Consider the following 20,509-nt stretch of genomic DNA (forward strand, 5'->3'; position numbering starts at 1 on the left):
GAAGGGCTGACATGTTACTCTTGCTAGTCACTGAGAGGGGTCAACATGATAAATGATGTACAATTTATTATTGATAATACTATAATAGTATTGCCTTGGAAGTCTAAAATATTACAGAATTAAATGTCCTCCAACATTTTAGCCCATTCAAGCCCTTTCCCACCAGGCAAATAAATAAAGTTAAAAATATATTTAAAACATGCTTACATCTTATTTTAATTGCTCGGAGAATCAAAAGTATGGCTTTAAAATGTATTAATATAGGGTTTAATTCAACAATAGGACATGTCATAATGAAGAAGTAGAGTGTCATTATTCTTATTCTTATTGCTATTATTATTCTATTTTTTTATTTAATAATTGTTAATGGGTGATTGCTATCATCATCCAACGCAGAGTCTCTCGAGGCTGAAGAGAGTGTGTGCGCGCGCGTGCGTGTGCGTCCGCGCGTGTGTGTGTGCGTGTGTGTGTGTGTGTGTGTGTGTGTGTGTGTGTGTGTGCGTGTGTGTGTGTGTGCGTGTGTGTGTGTGTGTGTGTGTGTGTGTGTGTGTGTGTGCAGGAGGAGGAGGAGGAGGAGCCCGCGCTCCTTCGCTGTGATAATAGGCTGCTGCCTCGGCTGTTATCTTCCGTTCCCCGCCGTCTGAGCAGCGGATCTCCTCCGGACCTGCTCCTGGATTTATTTAATTCTTATGAAACTTCGCTACTAGCTGGAGCGCTCCTCCCATGGTGTCCCCGGGAGACTCCCCGGCCTGTACTCGACTTTACGGAAACTATCGGCGACCGTGTGGGGGTCTTGGAAATCATGGAAACGTGGTTTTTGAATCCGGTCCTCTGTGTGTCTCTGTCGGTCCTCCTGCTGGGTCTGCCGGGGCCCCTCGGGGCAGGTACCCCCACCATCAACAGCACGGATCCGGTCACAGCAGGATTTTCTTATTCAACCGCCACAGATGAACTTAGTAACGTGGAAAGCAATGCAACGTCCACCTCACACTCCAGCGAGAGTTTATCACCATCACAGAGGAACATCCTGCTCACACACACTGCTGAAACACACACTGCTGCTGCTGCTGGACATGTCGGTAAGATCTCTCTCTCCCTCTCTCTCTCTCTCTCTCTCTCTCTCTCTCTCTCTCTCTCTCTCTCTCTCTCTGTGGCCTTTCACGACAAGTGCAACTGGACAAAAAGTTGCATTGGTTGATCATTTCTTTTCCCCTGCAAAGTAAAGACTCCAGCAGTGCCCAAAATAGAAATAACACAGCAAAGCTCATTAATGATAAAACATGGTGATATCTCAATAATGTGTTTTTTTATAGCTATAATATGCAACCTCTTGTGCATGAACTACATGAACATGAATGAAAAAGGCAACTTTTATGTTGCTGTTTTTGCCACACATTGCATGCCAGAATTAGTTTAACTGATAACTGATGGCACAGTGCCATGAAACAAGTGCTTTGCTCTTTTTTGTAGAGTTTGCATGAGTAGTAACAATTATTTTCATTCAATATTTTTGTGTATTGATTTCTCCATTGATTGAGTCATGTGAGAAATGTCCATCGAGAGTTTCGAAAGCCCTACGTTGACGTATTTAAACGTCAATGTATTATAAGACTGAGGAAAACAGAAAATCATTACAATTGAGAAGCTGGACCCAGCGCATTATTTAGCATTCTTTGCTTTAAAAATAAATGTAAAGATCAATTGACAGATGCAAATACATTTTCTGTTGCTGACCAATTCCTCGACTAATTGTTTAATTTCTACTTCAATATGAAAAGTGTTCTTAAGGCTCATACTGTGTGATCATATGTGTGGAGTCCGCTAGACATTTTACTTTGACTTTACTTCCCACCACTTTAAACTGACAGACTAAAGAACGAAGACTGAAATAAGACTTGGACCTATGGACCGTGGTCCATAAATGTGGTTCACTAGTTTATCTTGACCCATTCACTTAATTTGATTTGATTAAAAAGGAACTCTCAGATACCCTCTCATGAATGTGTACCTTCTATCAGGATCCATTGCATCTGATCAGCGTCCACGTCTTTGGACACCTTTGCTGGTTTCCTGTTAGACCTGAGGTGTTGCTGTTGCCACCAACATCTTGATATTTTGCCCCCCAGCCTATGCAGGTGTTGACAAGATTTATGTACCGCTGTATCCATGGGTCAAGAGCTTCAGGAGATTGCCTCTCAAAACAGGGATGTTAACGATTTAGATACAGCGCTGCAAAATACACATTAATGAATAATATAAACCCCAGCCAATAGGAAGAAAGACAGATTTAAGGCCAGAGGGTTTGCATTGCAACCACTGGCAAGCATGGAACAACAAGGGTACCACTAAACATCCAATATTGGCCTGTGCCTCATGAACAGAGAGCCTTTATACAGACACTTTATGAATTTGGACGATCAACCCGCTCTGTGTAAAAGTCATACATTTATAGTTTTGCTGTTCAAATCTGCACAGCTACTTTATAACCTTAATATTGTTTCAATGCAACTGCACTCTTCTTATTATTAACATTACTGTTATTACTACTACTATTATTAACTACTAACACTACAGTTTGAACCATATACCCTACTAATATAATAATAAACATGCAGCACAGTACATACAGCAGTTTTGTAATGAAAACTTAAAAACTTTGTTATGCTATATGTCTCTCTCTGATGCTATATTTTTTAATTTATTTTAGTGATATATTAAACTATAAATACTGTGTCAATGAATGGGCTCCTACTCCAGGGAGACTATGACATACTGTGTCAGGCTTCTGCATTTGAATCCAAAGTCAACCCGAAGTATTCTGCATTTATAAACTGATACAACTAAGACATACATAAAATCGACTGTTTTACTATAGGATGTGGTTACAGGCTATACTTCCTGCAAGTTAACAGCAATGTCAGTGATGACTTAAGATGGCCATTGTGAAGATTTAGTTTTTGTGCAGTGAGATTTTTGCTTGGTTTCAGTCCCGCTTGATGCATTCAGACTGAGAGCTGCCCAGAACTATTCAGGGAAGACAATGTGAGGGTAAAATGCTCCTGCTGAAGAATGAGAATGTGGAATTGATTCACCGCCCCTCGCACTGATTTCACCCAGATTCACAGGTGACAAATACAGCTCAATATTTAGTCGCTGAATATCACAAAAATCCACAGCAACAAATTACCTATTTGATCTGTAGGCAATAAAACAGCAACCAATATAATCACAAACTCATTCCAGCATCCATCCTCATCCATATGATAACACGACCACATTTGCTGAAATTAATATGCAAGCCACAGAGCTTCTGGTGTAAAACAGATGTGTGAAGACGACGTTACAGCTCTTGTTATTAGTTGAGAGCCGAGAGATAAACAGCAGAGAATCTGGGAGTGTCCCTCACTTGTTGCCAACACCACGTTCCTGTCTGAGTTTTTTTGCCCGGACTTTATCCAGAGAGAGAAAATGAAATAATGAGAGAGACACATGCAGAGGAAGTGAGAGAGAAAAATAGTCCATTGGCCCAGTTCTCCTCACAGACTCCCAGTGGACGGGGCTGTTCTGCAGTTGAACTCTCCCCTCCATTGGTTTCTGGATGGTGGCTGCTGGTGGCTGTGTGTGTGTGTGTGTGTGTGTGTGTGTGTGTGTGTGTGTGTGTGTGTGTGTGTGTTGGCTGTCAGGATGCTGTCCGGTACCGCTGTCTCAGCCTCTGAGTGCTGTTGTTCCAGTCCTGGGCTGCTGGAGACGGGCCAGGTAACAGGCTGTCAGACAGCACAGCATCAGCGATGGGCAGAAAGAAAAAAAAAAAACTCTCGGGCAGAACAAATACCTTTTTCTGTCACATGCATTTGATACTTCAAGACTTCTCTTTAAGTACACTAGTTATGTATTTTAAAGTGGCACTCATCAATATTGTTATGTGACGTATAGTGATGAATCCACAGATAATTATCATCCAACTCTGCATTTCCCATCAGCTCCATGATGCATTTTAGCGTCTCCCAGCTCATTATTCAGTTTTTATGGCCCGCAACCTCAATTAAGTCTCACCGCTTTCATGGCTGTTTTTTTTCCAGCTACAGCAGAAAAAAACTCTGCTACTCTACACCACTTGCTCTGCATCAAACAACTATGAAACAAAGTTAGCTTGTGGACAGAGTAGAGCATGAGGATAACATGAGAGTAAATATTAGACTTAGAAATTTCTAATTGAGTGCTAATGTAACCCGTGGACATTGGATAGCAACTGTATGCAAACTTGTTCACCATCTCATATATATAAAAAAGTACTCACTGTTTTGCAACCAACAATACAGTTTTATTTACACTTGACGGTGGTCTTTAGACAGAGTTCTAAAAACCGTTTTGAGGCGTTCCAGAGGGCCCCAAATTGACACAAACACACACCGGGTATTTGCAACACCTCTAAGTTGATTCCTATTGGTGACCTTGGTTTGCATGTCATTATCGCTATATACTCGTGGTTTCTATCTCCACTATCAACTGAAAGAAATCTGTCTCAACAAACTTTGTTCTATAACAGCATGCTTTTTCTGATATTTTCCCTTCTGTTTGGGTGCTTTTCATGATTTAACAACAATTTTGTGCCAGGTTAAAAAAACAAAACTCTCCTCTGACACTGAACACGAAAACACGCACAGATCCATGGTGACAGTTTTCTGCCAGCCTTGTGCTCACTCAGCTTTAGGAAGGAAATGGCCAATTCCCAAGGGAGGCCGTCACTGCCATATTTAGTACCTCAAGCCTTTGTTCAAGCTTACGAGCCGGGCTGCCAATTGTTCTCCACCCAAAATGCATTGCCTCTGCAGCAAGCAATGTTTCTTCTCACAACATCTTCCCCTGTTCAGCAGTCTGTTTGGGCCAGACGCAGCCTGCTGAGCAGCCTCTGGTGGCCACAGCTGGAAGTGAGCCACAATATGGAGAGTTATGAAAATGAAAGTACAGAAACAGCCAGACCACAGATATTGTTTTGTAGTATTTTTTGGAAGAACTTAACATCAGCCTTGCCGTTAAGTTGCCTGGTTCACATAACGGTGGGTTAGATGCCTGTATTGCCATTGACCCTGCTGAGGTCACAACGATCTCTGACTTGCGGACTCATGGTACTTTGAAAACACATGAACAATTCCTTGTGAGATTATGACTATTCTATTACTAGTTAAAGGAGTTTATATCCTGCCAGTGAAAATCTCAATTGATGGATTGTTTGTTTGGTGTATAACGTGTTGGTCAAAAATGTTATCGCCCCACTTGATGTGTTCAACAAACTGTCCAAAGTAAAACATTTTCAATTTGCAGTGATATAAAAAAGCATCACAGCTGAGAAATATTGTCACTACTTATTCCTTAATAATGTTATTTCTTTTTTTTTCTTTTTCTTTTTCCACAGACACTGAACAGACACAAACCTTCACAGAAACCAGCAGCGGGTCACTTGAAGACTTTAGTCAGTCTACTGAACCACTCACTTCCACCCATGTAGCCACGACTGAGAGCAGCAGCATCAGTAGTAGTAGTAGTAGTAGTAGCAGCATCAGTAGTAGTAGTAGTAGTGGTAGCAGCATCAGTCGTAGTATGAGTATCAGCAGTCGTAGTGATAGCAGCAGCAGCAGCAGCAGCAGTAGTAGTATCAGCAGCAGTAGTAGTAGTAGTAGTAGTATTAGTATTAGTAGTAGTAGTATCAGCAGTAGTAGTAGTAGTAGTAGTAGTAGTAGTAGTAGTAGTAGTAGTAGTAGTAGTAGCAACAGCGGCAGCAGCAGGGACTGGAAGGACACTACTAACACAGACCAGGTCTCAGACTCCTCCCCTGCTGGGTCCTGGGAGGCTAATTCCTGGATGTCGACAGAGGAAGCCAGACTCCCACAGGACAGCCCAGACACCACCCTCCGACTAGGAGATGCCTCAGCCCTGACATCCCACGCAGCCGTCCACACCGACAGCACCGACAACACCGACACTTCCACCACCATCAGCCGAGCTGGGGAGAGGACCCTGCTGTCCGTCACCTCCCCTTCCAGCAACAGCACCTCATCCGCCTTTACAGAGGACTCCAACTCCCATCAGCCCCCCTCCACCTGGGGTATTTCTGCTCGGTCTACAGAGACTGAGGACTATACCCACAGCGTCCCGTCCAGCAGGACTGACAGTAGGGACACAACAGACCAACACATGACCCGCTCCTTTAAGGAGATGTTTCCAGAGACGGTGAGCACAGGGGGGTCCAGAGGAACCCAAAGTTTAACCGGACAACCTAATGCCACCCATCATCAATACACCTCAACATCAGAGGAGACCTCTGACTCAACACCACCTTTCAGAGGGACTGAGCCCAGCACTGACCAATCTGAAGTGTCCTTTTCCTCCATACCTACCGTCACCTCACCTGCACAAGGCCCCACTAGCATCTCAGGGACGGAGCAGGGGTCAGCCTATAGTGTTACAACCTCCACCGAGTCCTCCACCGAGTCCTCCACCGAGTCCTCCACTAAGTCCTCCACTGAGTCCTCCACCGAGTCCTCCACTGAGTCCTCCACCGAGTCCTCCACTGAGTTCTCCACCGGAGCTCACAGTTCCAGCACTCGGAACCAGGAGGGTACTGAGGGGGTTTCATCCCAGACCAGGGAGGACAGTGTGGGCCGGGGTCTGACCACGGCAACGCCTACAGTCAGCAGCAGTACATCTGATGTAGACGACTCTCTGACTAACACTCCGGTGCTGCTTACTGAGGTCTTCCTCACCAGCACACCTGTCACTGTAACTGAAAGGTACATTTGTACTATAATCAAATAGAAAATAGGATAGTGGTTCAAGGAAAGTTATTAAGTTGTTGCACGAGCACAGCAGCGCAGAGTAGAAATTATCATTATTGCTGTATAATATGTTATAATTTCAAAATATTGTTTAATAGACAACATTATTTTAACAGTTAAATTCTGCTCTATAAGCTTCAGAGGAATACAACAAGTTGTTGGCTGAAACTGCGGACTCTAATGCCTTCTCTATGTCAAATGTCAGTCCTGATGTGAAGATAAAAACTGTTGCAAATACTCTTCTCAATTATTGTCGGAAGTCTGTTATACATTCGATAAAACTTTTTTTTCTCTCGAACAGATCACAGATAACAGAGGAAGACACTGTCAAAGCTACTGCGTCCACCACCAACCCCACAACCCCTCCTCTTGTACCTGCAACCTCACCCTCCATGTTTAGCGGCTCCGCTAGCACCTCCGCTAGCAGCTCCACTAGCAGATCCACTAGCAGCTCCACCTCAGGGTCACCTACCGAGGCCACCATCCCGCACATGACATCCTCCTCCACATCCTCCACCTTGGCCCTTCTGACCTCTCCAGCGCAGCCTACTCACCGCGCGTCACCCAGCCAAACTCCGCAGCCCTCAACTTGGATGGCTCACCCCACAAACGCCACCACCCTGCAGACAGAAACAAGCACAGGCACTACAGGAATCGCCACGACTCATAGCCCACACGTCACCACCGCCTACACCCACAGCACCCCAACCAAGAGTACGGCGCCGCTGCAGACTACAGGGAAACAGACGGGAAGAGGAACTACAGAGCTGGTGGGCACGACATCACCCACCAAGGCACCAACACCCTCAAGTCAGTGTTTACACGCTTCCTTCATTTTAAGTGACACTCCTTGACACTCCTGTTTTCACAGCAACAAAATGTTACTATCTTTTGTAGCTGTAAACCAAAACAAGCATTACACTTCCAGATAACGTGACAGATTTGATGACAGATTAAAGCTTCAGATAATATCAAAGCATTTTAAAAGAAGCACACCTATTACAAAAAATTTAAGAAAATACCTAAATGATCTCAGGTGTAAAATGTGCATTACAAACTTGTGAGATTGATGAGACATAATAAATGTTTGCACCAAATAATTACTCTGTTTTTAACCTTTTTTATGGTTAGATTTTGTTTTTCTTATGGTAAAAATGTCTTATCTCCCCTCTGAACTCCAGGAAACCCTTGCGTGTCAAACCCTTGTATGAACGGAGGGATGTGTGTGAGCTATAAGGGGCATCAATTCACCTGCCACTGTCAGCAGGCATGGACAGGACCGACCTGCAACCAGGGTGAGCTTCCCTCCGCTCCTTCCTGACAGTTTGACAACAACATTGTCAGCATGCATGCTACTTTAACTTTTGTGTTTCAATGTACCCAAGCAAATTGAAAATGTCTTTTTTCCTTCCATATAGTGCTGAGGATTAAGATGCATATTCAGGTATTAGTTGTCAGTAAAAGCTTGTATAGAAATTGTATTGTAATACCAGCATGTACGTGTGTGTCCAGATGTGGATGAGTGTGAGAGGGACCCCTGCCCCGTCGGGTCCAGGTGTGTCAACACACGAGGTTCCTTTAGCTGTGAATGTCCTCTCGGGTTCGACCTGGAGGATGGACGCACGTGCACCAGAGGTGAATACGGAACCAAAAAAACAACAATTCAGAGATGACGAAAATATGCTCTAAGTTGTTTCCCCAAAGGCCCTTTCTTGATTTACCGACAGTATATTTCCCCTCCACAGCAAAGGCGTTTCTGGGAATTTTCAGTGTTAACAGACTGCCACATGACCCTGTTATCTTCAAAAGCGCCATCATGCATGAGATCCAGAGAGAGATCATCCAGCTGGTGAGAGGCAGTTCACATCACTGCATTGTCTCTCCTCATTTCTGAGAAATACTCAAGTGGGCTTATGTGTATTACGTCGCCCACACACTCTCTTCCTGTCTCCACCTCAGCTCAATGCTTCTTTGTCAGTCCTCCGAGGATACAGTCGCTCGACACTGAGTAAGAAGTAAGTCCTTGCCATCTCTAAACCATTTCTGTTATTCTATTAAGTTGTTCATTCTGTACACATGGCATCTATAGCACTTTTGGGCATCCTGGGAAAAGGATCCCTCCTCTGTTGCTCTACCGGAATTGTCTTTCTCTTTTGTTTCCTTGTTAAAGGGGCTTTTTTGGGGAGTTTTTCCTTTTCTGACGCAAAGGCCCTGGGACAGAGGAGGTTGTATGCTGTACAGATTGTAAAGCCCGCTGAGGCTGAGGATTATCAAAATCAAAATTGTACAAAGTGGTTATAATTATATTTACCCCACCAGCCATCACATTTCTTTATTAAATGATGTAATATGGACGATTTGTCAGTATATACCTCTGTACTGACTTTTGACCTCTTCCCCACAGAGGACAGGACGGAGTTCGTATCTCAGCTGTCAACATGTTTTCTATTACCACCGATGTGACGGGCGCAGAGGTCTACAACAGCATCCAGATGTCTCTCAGCAACTGCAGCTCCGCATTGGCCCACTGCCGCATGGCCCTGCACCACCAGCTCACTTACCACGGTAATACGGCATGAAAGCTGGTCATTGTAATCATACTTTTGCTCATTTTAGCCAAATTTAATACAGTTTTTAACTGGCCTACTTTAATGAGATTGAGGACAGATTACCAAATGTAGCTGTCAATGTGTTTACAGACACTAGATGGCACCATTTAGCCACAAACAGCTCCCACAGTTACATCATTATGTCACTAAAAATCTTCAACATCCAGCTGCTATATTTCACAACTGCTGCAGAGAATCTTGCAATAACAGCAAAGCACACGTGTACAATACCATACCTCACAACAATAAGATCACTATGACCTCACACATACAGAAGCAATTTATGCAAGGTGGTTGTTGAGAAGGGGAACTTTCTGTTAACACAATCTGACTTCTTCTTGAGATGAAACCTAATAGCGAGTTGAGGCCAACAAGGCAGCTTTCTCTGTGTTTTATGATCATATCCCTGTGCCGTCGCAGTCATGACTGATTGTGTTCACACTGTGTTGCAGTGGAAAGTCTGTGTGTGGCCCAGAAGACTCAGTGTGATACAGAGCGCTCCACCTGCACCGACAACAGCGGCACAGCCGACTGCCAGTGTCTTCAAGGTTACTACAAACACGACCCTGAAGACCTGTCCTGCTTAGGTGAGCTAAGTGTGTGCATGTCTACTTTCTGTGAGTGTTTTTTGAAATGACTAAATACTACAATGACAAGAAAAAGTGCATATTACAATATGGTGAAAAATGGAATTAACGTGATTAAAATGACCACAACGTAAGTCATTCCTGACAAAAACTAAATCTACATGAATATTTCACATGGAATTCATAGAAACTAAGACCAAGGCATATCAGAGAAACCATCTTTCATATGCTTTTACCAAACTGTGTAATTGGACTCTTTCTGAACAAAACGTCTTGTTTCAGAATGTGGCGATGGCTACAAGCTGGAAAATGACACCTGTGTTCCGTAAGTTCAACTTGATTTAATTTTTCCGAACAGAATTGATCCGCTCATACGAAGTGATTTTACTCCACAGTCTCACTGCAGATTCTGTTTCTACTTTGTAGGTGCATGTTTGGATTTGGAGGATTCAACTGTGGAAACTGTAAGTGGACAGGCATACTATAAAACATTTATTTATTTATTTGCTCTTATGATCTTTACGTTTGGTTTTTAAAGTGTAGCATTTAATATGTTGTTATTTGACGTTACAGTTTACAAGCTGATCGCAATCGTGGTGTCACCTGCAGGAGGCGCTCTGCTCCTCGTCCTCATCGTTGCTCTCATTGTCACCTGTTGCAAGTAAGACTTATGTTATTGTTAGTACAAAACTAAACTCTTGGTTTGCAGTGAAATGTATCTTCAAGTCTTAAACTGACATTTCTTTGGTACTAATGCAGTAATCTGCCTTGTCCTACAGTATTTGTAAGTTGATGGATACCAAACAAGCGATCCTAGACTATACAACAAGTGCAATTATCTTTTGGCTGAACATTTAATAACTTAAAGAATCAGTTCATTCAAAGTAACAAAAAACACAGTTCCTTTACTTTCAGTGGTTTGGTAAATTGAAAAATGCTGGTAACATTTGGCAGGATTAACTTTATATAAATGTTTGATCTCAAAGGAAAGACAAGAATGACATCAACAAGATCATCTTCAAGAGTGGAGACCTGCAGATGTCCCCATACGCAGACTTCCCCAAAAATAACCGCATATCCACGGAGTGGGGCAGAGAGACCATAGAGATGCAAGAGAACGGCAGCACCAAGAACCTGCTGCAGATGACTGACATTTACTACTCAGTAAGAAGACATACAACGCAACTCTGGTTTCATCTCCCACTCCTTGATTTGTCTTCATTGTTCAAGTGAAGCATTTGTTTGTGCGTTTAGAGCTGATGAATCTGTACTACTACTATATTAGTAGAGAAGAAACCATGCAATACATCTTACACATTTTCTCTCTTTCTGTGCTCTTTTCCTCAGCCTGCGTTGCGTAACTCTGACCTCGAGAGAAACGGCCTGTATCCGTTCACGGGTCTGCCGGGTTCTCGGCATTCGTGCATCTACCCCGCCCAGTGGAACCCCTCCTTCATCAGTGACGATTCACGAAGACGAGACTACTTCTAACTGCCCCACCTTAAACACACACACACACACACACACACACACACACACACATACATAAACTTACTGTCTCTAATACTGTAAATTGCGACGTGATATGATGGTTTTCTGTCACAGTGTGAGCCCAGATGATCATCTGGAGGGCTGCACACTAAGTATGTAAATGCAGGTGTGTGTGTGTGTGTCTGTGTGTGTGCATTTTGCATTTTGCAAGTAAAATGTTTCCTGTCATTGTGTGACCATTTCAGTATTTTGCATGTTACAGCTCATTTACTCTAACTCACACATTTCATTGCTGCTGTGTTGGCTAACATGCCTCACAGTATTTGTATCAATCGTGCCTCACAGGTGGCTGCTGACTCATTTACTTCATCGCATGATGAAAGGCAACACGCAGATGCTCGAAAACGTGCTTGAGGTAGATGTTTCACGACAGCGAACAGTCAGATCTGTCTTGGTGCTGCATGGTAACGCAGTGCAGATCTGCTTGAAAAATCTGCACCTTGTAAAAAAAGCATGGGGTTCACTGTGTTCTGTCACTGAGCTCACAGACAGGAATATGACTTATTGAACGCCTGGAGTGTGGAGAAACACAACACAGATTCAAACAAACGAAAAAACAGCAGTGATGTGAAGTGTTTGTGGAGCAAATAGACTAGAACATGCAAAAACATTGACATGGTCCTTTAAGTGCTGAAATATGAAAATGTGTGTGCCACTGCTGTGATTTGAAAATATGCAGTTTCTTCTTAGATAATGGTCTAAGAATGAAGTATTGATGGAACCAGACGATAACAAACCACTGAAGGATGCACAAAGTTCTGTTTAAACTGATGAAAAACTTCTGATGCCAACATGTATTTATTCCCTCTATGTCCAAGTCCTTGACATGTAGCATAATGGACATCTCATATACACACTGACAGACTGAAGAGGGATAAACCTGTGGCGTGTGTGTGTGTGTGTGTGTGTGTGTGTGTGTGTGTGTGTGTGTGTGTGTGTGTGTGGGTGCGGGTGCGGGTGTGAGGGTGTGAGAGAGCGAGAGATTGTGTGGGTCTTAAATATTGGCGTTTGTAAGGTGTGTGTATGTGTGTGAGGAGTAATTAACTACCAGAAGGATCATAACTGTCAATGACTGCAAAGAATGTAAAGCTGTATCATAATTAGTTTGCTATTTCTGACATGAAGTATTATTTTTATGTGACTCTTTTTGTCTTTGTGTTTATGGCATCTGTTGTTTCTGGCGTTTTAGTCAGATGTGCTTATTTAAATAAAAAGATTTGCACAGCAGTTTTTTTCACACTCCCTTCTCATGTTTATCTTGTCGATTCTTTGATGCATCCCGAATCTCTCTTGAACGATTATGACTCGATGCAGAATACATTTAAAACTCAACAGAATGATCGCCTGTAACAATTCAGTGACGTCTCAACGCTGCCCCTGAAAGCAGCAACCCATCTCTTCTATTTGTTACTAATAATTAAATTATTGAAGATAATAGAAGTAAATTGTTTTTAATCATGAATCATTACAAATATTTAGCGTTTTAAAAATAACAGATAAACAGTGAGAATGTTGAGTCAGAAAGAATGGACCACAATAGTCCCTACAAGTTGGTATCACTTCCTACACATACTGTGTACACACACACACACACACACACACACACACACACACACACACACACACACACACACACACACACACGTAGAAGAGATGAAACAGATTTTACTTCTCACAATGATTCTTCAAGTCGTGTTTTTTTCTGGCAAATCCTCCAAATCATTTCAGACACTTTGTAGAGTCATGTTGTAAAAATAATAATTAACCCATTAAATAAAAACATGAAGTAATGTCTGTATTCATTACACAAGAATACAATTTATTTACATATTCTCATTTGTATCAGATTTCTGATTTGTATTAGATGCAAATTCATCTGATTCAGTATATTGCATAGAGTTGCAGAGCCTTATCAGCTTTATTTGTAAGCTGTCGACGAGGGAAGAAGACACCAAAACGGAAACAGCAAACAGAATGAAGATGGACTTACAAACATACGCCATAAGTAATGGGCCTTTTGTTTTTTTTAACATCGTGACTACTGCATTTTACATGTTTTGCATGGTCTGTCCACTTCACGGAGAAAGGATCAAGCAACCACTGAAGCTTCTCCTGGGGTCCTTGATTTGCTGTACAATAACTTGTGTGGTGTCAGTTATGGTGGTGGTCTTTTCAAACACCTTCAACCAAATCTGTTATGTGGTGATGATATGCAGTGTGTCCTCCAGTATGACCTCCTCTGTCTGGCTGAACTTCTTCTACTGCTGCCAGATCGTACCTGCACAGAGAGCTCTCTTCATCTGGATTAAGAAGAACGTCAAATTCATCATCTACTGCATTTGGCTGACTGAGAGAATGTACAGTTTGTTTGACTTTACTTCCATGTTTTTAATCACTATTGATCTTGATGGATTTGGATTCAGCAACCATTCCACAGAGGTTCATCACATGACTGAGATTGATTTTTTAAATTATTTCCGAAAACATGTGTTTGTCATTGTGTTTTCCATAATGAGGGCCCACTTTGTTTTCTGTCTGTGTGTCATGTTGATGTCCAGTGGTTCTACTGTACTCTACCTGTGTGGACACATGCGTCGTATGGTAGCAAATGGACAATCTCTGTCCTGTCCACAGTTAAGGAATCAGGTGAGGGTCACCGTCACCGGCATCATACAGGGAGTTCTGTATGCACTCTGTGCTTTTTGGACTATGTACAGGTATTTTATTAAACACGATTTAAACATAACTAATACCGATTCCATTGTCATCAACTTGTACATGTCAGGCACTTTGTTCAACCTGGGAGCTGGTCAGGCTGTTTTCAGGCAGAGAGCAGCACACATCTGGCTTAGAGCAGCTCAGTGCTGCAAAGCACCTCAAGTACAACAGTCTGAAGAAGAAGATGAAGCTCAAACCAGAAGACCAGGGCTCTGCTGAGGTGAAGCTCAGACACTTATGAATCTATAAATGGATGCAAGCTGCCCCTGAAGCTTACAATATTATCGGAGGATCTCAGAGCTGCTTACATGCTCTATTCAAATATGTAACTATTTACACCTCAGAAGTATATGAAAGGTTTTGTTTTTATGTTATGTACAGTTAGATGGACCGTCAACTGTAACAAATGATATCTTCTACCATAAAATGTAAATAAGAAGGGTCAAACGATCCAAATTGATACCTTCAGGATCCGTTGGAAATGTTGCAATCTAGATGAAACACACATGAACGACTTAATAAATGTATGAAAATGGCATTGCGGAATCCCAGTTGTTGAATTGTGGCAATTCTTTTGAAAACAAGCGGCAAAGTTAGTGTATTTGACTGATTAATATTATTGTGTTTCATTCTGCATAAAGGAGTACATATGCTTCTTTTGTAATTATTATGTAAGGGCCAAGTTGACTGTGTCTCAATATTAAAATGTATCTAATATTAATCACATGTATTCATGTTTAATAGTTTGAATGATGTCTGTATTGCTGTTGCATACTTAACAAATTGGACTAAGAATAAATTACAATATTGTTTTGTGCTTTTGTTATCCTGTCACATCTGTCCACAGTTGAGCCAAAGACAGTTTGATTTAAATGTAGTTCATCAGCTTGTTATTGGCCCTTAATTCTTCCATAATTCCTGTTACTTTTGGAGTTTTCAGACACCATGTCAACGGTTCACATAATAAGAATAAATAGAACCAAGGTGCTCCATGAGTTTGAGTAAGTGGAAACAGTAGTTTAAAAAAAAAAAATCAATGTTGGGTCAGAAAGAATGGAAAAGGAAAGGTGTCATTGTGACATTTGCTATCACACAACATCATGTTAGCATTTTTAATTAATCGTTCAATATTTTAGAAAATATGCTAATTTGTTTCCATTTTGGGAGTTTGTCATGAGGCATGTCGTGGCATGAGCTATATATATATATATATATATATATATATATATATATATATATAGAGAGAGAGAGAGAGAGAGAGAGAGAGAGAGAGAGAGAGGATATTTGAATCGGGCAGAAATATCACTTTTCACAATGATTCTTCATGTCATGTTTTTTTCTGGCAAATCCTCCAAATCATTTAAGGTAATTAAAGGGCAAAACATCAAGAATGTTAAATATATCATTCCATCAATCATATACACATAAATGCTGATTACGGTCAAATGCTCTAATATTTTACTGTCATGACCTGTTGGAAATATTGCAATGTAACATATATGATAAGCATTAAATACATGTATGATCCATATTGCTCCTCCTCATTCTTTGAAGTTTAAATGATGTCGGTGTTGCTACAGCATACTCGGTAAACCTATAACAAAACCCTCCTTAAGTCTACGTTCATGTTTTTGGTATTCCTGTCACATGGGTGCATTGTGCCAAAGTCACTCAGGAACCAAACTCAGATAATGTGCTTGATGTGGCCCTTTAACTTCATATGATCCTGTTACTGTTTCACTTTTCAGACACCGTGTAGATTCTCTAACTTTTTATCTGATTTATTTCATAAAAATGTTAACTTTCTAAACTTAAATCTATGTGCTTGGAAAACAAACTTTGTAAAAACAATCACAAATAGTCCCGTTGTAAAAATAATTATCCACCCATGAAGTAAAAAAACCTGTGACAAATAATGTCTGTATTCCATTTTGTAGGCCATTTCACAAGAATACAATTTATTTACATATTCTGATTTGTATTAGATGCAAATTCATCTGATTCAGTATATTGCATAGAGTTGCAGAGCCTTATCAGCTTTATTTGTAAGCTGTCGACGAGGGAAGAAGACAACAAAACGGAAACAGCAAACAGAATAAAGATGGACTTTCAAACATATGCCATAAGTAATGGACTTTGTTTTGTGTTGATCACCGTGACTACTGCATTTTACATGTTTTGCATGGTCTGTCCACTTCACGGAGAACGGATCAAGCAACCACTGAAGCTTCTCCTGGGGTCCTTGATTTGCTGTACAATAACTTACCTGGTGTCACTTATTGGGTTGATCTTTTCTAGCACCTTCAACATTTTCCAAATCTTCTACGTGGTGATGATCAGCAGTGTGTCCTCCAGTATCACCTCCTCTGTCTGGCTGAACTTCTTCTACTGCTGCCAGATCGTACCTGCACAGAGAGCTCTCTTCATCTGGATTAAGAAGAACGTCAAATCCATCATCTACTGCATTTGGCTGGCTGAGAGAATTTACAGTTTGTTTGACTTTACTTCCATGTATTTAATCACTATTGATCTTGATGGATTTGGATTCAGCAACCATTCCACAGAGGTTCATCACATGACTGAGAACGATTTTTTAAATTATTTCCGAAAACATGTGTTTGTCATTGTGTTTTCCATACTAAAGGCCCACTTTGTTTTCTGTCTGTGTGTCATGTTGATGTCCAGTGGTTCCACAGTACATTACCTGTGTGGACACATGCGTCGTATGGTAGCAAATGGACAATCTCTGTCCTGTCCACAGTTAAGGAATCAGGTGAGGGTCACCGTCACCGGCATCATACAGGGAGTTCTGTATGCACTCTGTGCTTTGTGGATTATGTACAGGTCTTTTGTTGAGCGCAATTCAAACATTACTCCTATCGATTCCACTGTCATCAACTTGTACATGTCAGGCACTTTGTTCAACCTGGGAGCTGGTCAGGCTGTTTTCAGGCAGAGAGCAGCACACATCTGGCTTAGAGCAGCTCAGTGCTGCAAAGCACCTCAAGTACAACAGTCTGAAGAAGAAGATGAAGCTCAAACCAGAAGACCAGGGCTCTGCTGAGGTGAAGCTAAGACACGTATGAATCTATAAATGGATGCAAGCTGCCCCTGAAGCTTACAATATTATCAGAGGAGATCAGAGCTGCTTACATGTTCTGTTAAAATATGTAACTATTTACACCTCAGAAGTATATGAAAGGTTTTTATGTTATGTACAGTTAGATGCCCCCTCAACTGTAACAAATGATATCTTCATTAATATATATATTATATATTTATAGCTTTGTAAATGCTTGATTCCTGCTTTTCATATGCTTTGATTCAGAATTCAGCAGCTGGAAAACAGCTGTCAGATTTAAGTAATATATTCAAAAACAATAACAAAATGTATTTGTTCAATTCATTTATTTATGTCGCCCTCATTCCTCAAAAAGGTTAAAAAAAGTGTCCCTCTAAATAAGTTCATTACATTCTCATACTCATTACATGTGTTGACCCACCCCTTCTAAAAGAGCTGTGTGGGTCCTGGTGTTTCTGAAATCTACAGACTAATTCTGTGAAAAATACCATCTAATGCAGTTGTCTCCTGAAAATGATTGCCAAGAAGTACTGTTTTTATTTTTTCCCCAATTCATACAACACTATAGGGAACTATTGTACTTAACTTTGCAATTCCCACACAAATCTTTTGAGATAATATGGGATTCATTGTTAAGATTAAGGTTCTTAACATATATAATATTTCAAAATTAGCTCTGACGATTTACAACGGTAAAATGCAATTTAGGCTTAAATGCATCAGCAATAGTAATCTTAAATGAATTATAATAGTTCAAAACTTATGATAATTTATGCATTTTAACATAGCTTGCTTATATTTTTCATAGTTTGATTTTGCTTATCATACTTAAATACAGGATGTACTAGCAGTTATTAGCTATTTTTATATTGCTACTTTTATTTAAGGAAAAGACCTGAATACTTTCTCCACTGTTATTCAATTGCAAAGATCCAGTAGTAAAACATCAAGTACAACAAAATATATTTCTGTCAATGATTTTTTCCCTTTGATGCTGGCAGAGGTCAAATCATAGACTGTAAATAAGAAGGGTCAAACAATCCAAAACGATACCTTCAGGATCTGTTGGAAATGTTGCAATCTAGATTAAACACACATGAACGATTTAAGAAATGTATGAAAATGTCTTTGCAAAATACCAGTTGTTGAATTATCGCAATTCATTTGAAAACAAGCGGCAAAGTTAGTGTATTTTACTGACTAATATTATTGTGTTTCATTCTGCGTAAAGGAGTATATGTGTTTACTTCTTTTGTAATTCTTATGTAAGGGCCATGTTTACTGCATACTAAATATCAAATGTATCTAACATTAATCACATGTATAAATGTTTTCCAGTTTGATTGACGTCTCTGTTGTTGTTGCATACTTAACACATTTGACTAAATAAATTAGCATATTGTTTGGTTATTTTGTTATCCTGTCACATCTGTCCACAGTTGTGCCAATGGTTGGACTAACATTTTGTTCATCCGCTTGTTGTTGACCCTTAATAATTATTTCATGATTCCTGCTACTATTTGAGTTCTCAGACACCATGTCAAAGGTTCAGGATTCATACAGTTGAAACGAGATAAGAGAGTCCTCTTTTACCTTTCACATCTCAAACATTGGGCTCGTCTGCCCTTCTTTCCCTGGCACTGGGTGAGTAATAAGCAGCCAGTTACACAAGGCAACTGCACCAGCTGTTATTTTAGCTGTTTGTGAAGTTAAATTGAAGTTTTAGTTGTTGCTATGCAATAGAAGTGCATTTGATGAAGTGTGTTCATCAAAGAAAACCATATTCAGTTATTGTGACTATTTACAAGATATAATACTAGTAATATGATTCAGATAAAGATCTCACGATTAGGACGTCGGTGTCTTGTAATTATGAAAACTCATAATTGTTAACCATAACTGTTACTAAAACATAGGGCTACATATTTATGAGATCCAGATGTCTTTTCTTACAACATAATGTTCTTGCATTTTTTTGATAATTATGAGATAGGAATATCATGAATATAAGATCTTTTGCCATAACATACACATTTAAGTTATGTTGGTTATTAGATGACAAGTAAAAAACATAATAATTACAAGGTACAACAATGACAGATTAATTTATAAAAATAATACATTTAATAATATTTGGTGAATGCAGCGCACTTCACACACCTACAATTACAAAACGTACATTTTGAGCCCACATTTGATTCTTTCAGGTACAATCAAACCGCAACGCTACATTTCTTAATATAATGTAAGGAAGTAACTTGAGTTTAAGACAGCAAATAATACAGAATAATATGGGATGCGGAAATTTTGCCCTCTGCATGCCCTAAAGCCTGAGCTTCTGAAGAGGTCGTGAAGGCATCACGAGCCTGGTCCAGCCCCGCCTCTTTCCGCTGTGTTTCTCCCTCTCGACAGTTGATGAGTGAAGGAGAGGAGAAGGAGGCGCAGCGGCGGATGAGAGGAGACTAGAGGAGGAGGGCAACATAAATGTCACCGTTGGACAGCCAGTTGGATCGCCAGACAATCGGTCGGATAACATTTTCTGGAAGGATCCGCAAAGGGGAAAAATATCGATACATATTTTGATATTGAGCCGTAGCGTTAATTCTCAATTAAATAAACGATGTTTAGTCGACGGTTGAACGTCCCCTCTTGTTCAGGTGAGTAACGTTTACGTTTACGTTATAACACAAATACTCTACGGTGTGATACCGTCCGGGACTGGACACAGTTTAGCTAGCGTGGCTATTCTATTTCACACAGTTTAAGTGAGGGCGAATGTCACGGCGTTGTTAATTTAACGGCAAACTAACGGAACTCTGGCGGTATAGAGTTGCGAACGTTACCTGTAGACCCGTTAACCACGCAATGCGTCAACGTCAGCTGCTTGACGTTAACGCACCTGTTATTTCGTCTAATTTACCCATCAATATTACATAATTGCAGTGTGCCTCTCCACTGCAGTGGTTATCAGCAGAGACTCAGTAACTAATACATTTTTAGGATTTATTTTTTCATACATTTTTAGGATTCGTTTTTTTATGACATTTTTAACAATGTTTTTTTCTTCTTTTTTTTTGTTCAGGTGGTTAAGTGAAGTTTGCTGCTTTGGCTACTTTGACCGTCAGGGGT

The 20,509-nt window shown here is 40.7% G+C and overlaps 1 protein-coding gene across 1 annotated transcript; it reads left to right on the forward strand.

The window, feature by feature from the left end:
* Positions 1 to 802: 802 nt before the first annotated feature.
* heg1 (heart development protein with EGF-like domains 1) lies at positions 803 to 12,807 on the forward strand (the record flags this gene model as incomplete). Its single annotated transcript, XM_079230584.1, has 16 exons — positions 803 to 1,079; positions 4,875 to 4,928; positions 5,414 to 5,502; positions 5,848 to 6,788; positions 7,135 to 7,643; positions 8,015 to 8,128; positions 8,346 to 8,468; positions 8,579 to 8,682; positions 8,793 to 8,848; positions 9,238 to 9,398; positions 9,895 to 10,029; positions 10,312 to 10,354; positions 10,456 to 10,493; positions 10,603 to 10,690; positions 11,016 to 11,193; positions 11,377 to 12,807. The coding sequence occupies 16 exons, from the start codon at positions 803 to 805 to the stop codon at positions 11,518 to 11,520; spliced, it is 3,054 nt and encodes a 1,017-aa protein (XP_079086710.1). The 3' UTR covers positions 11,521 to 12,807.
* Positions 12,808 to 20,509: the final 7,702 nt, after the last annotated feature.

The sequence above is a fragment of the Taurulus bubalis genome (genome assembly GCF_910589615.1).
Source record: "Taurulus bubalis genome assembly, chromosome: 15".
NCBI lineage: Eukaryota > Metazoa > Chordata > Actinopteri > Perciformes > Cottidae > Taurulus > Taurulus bubalis.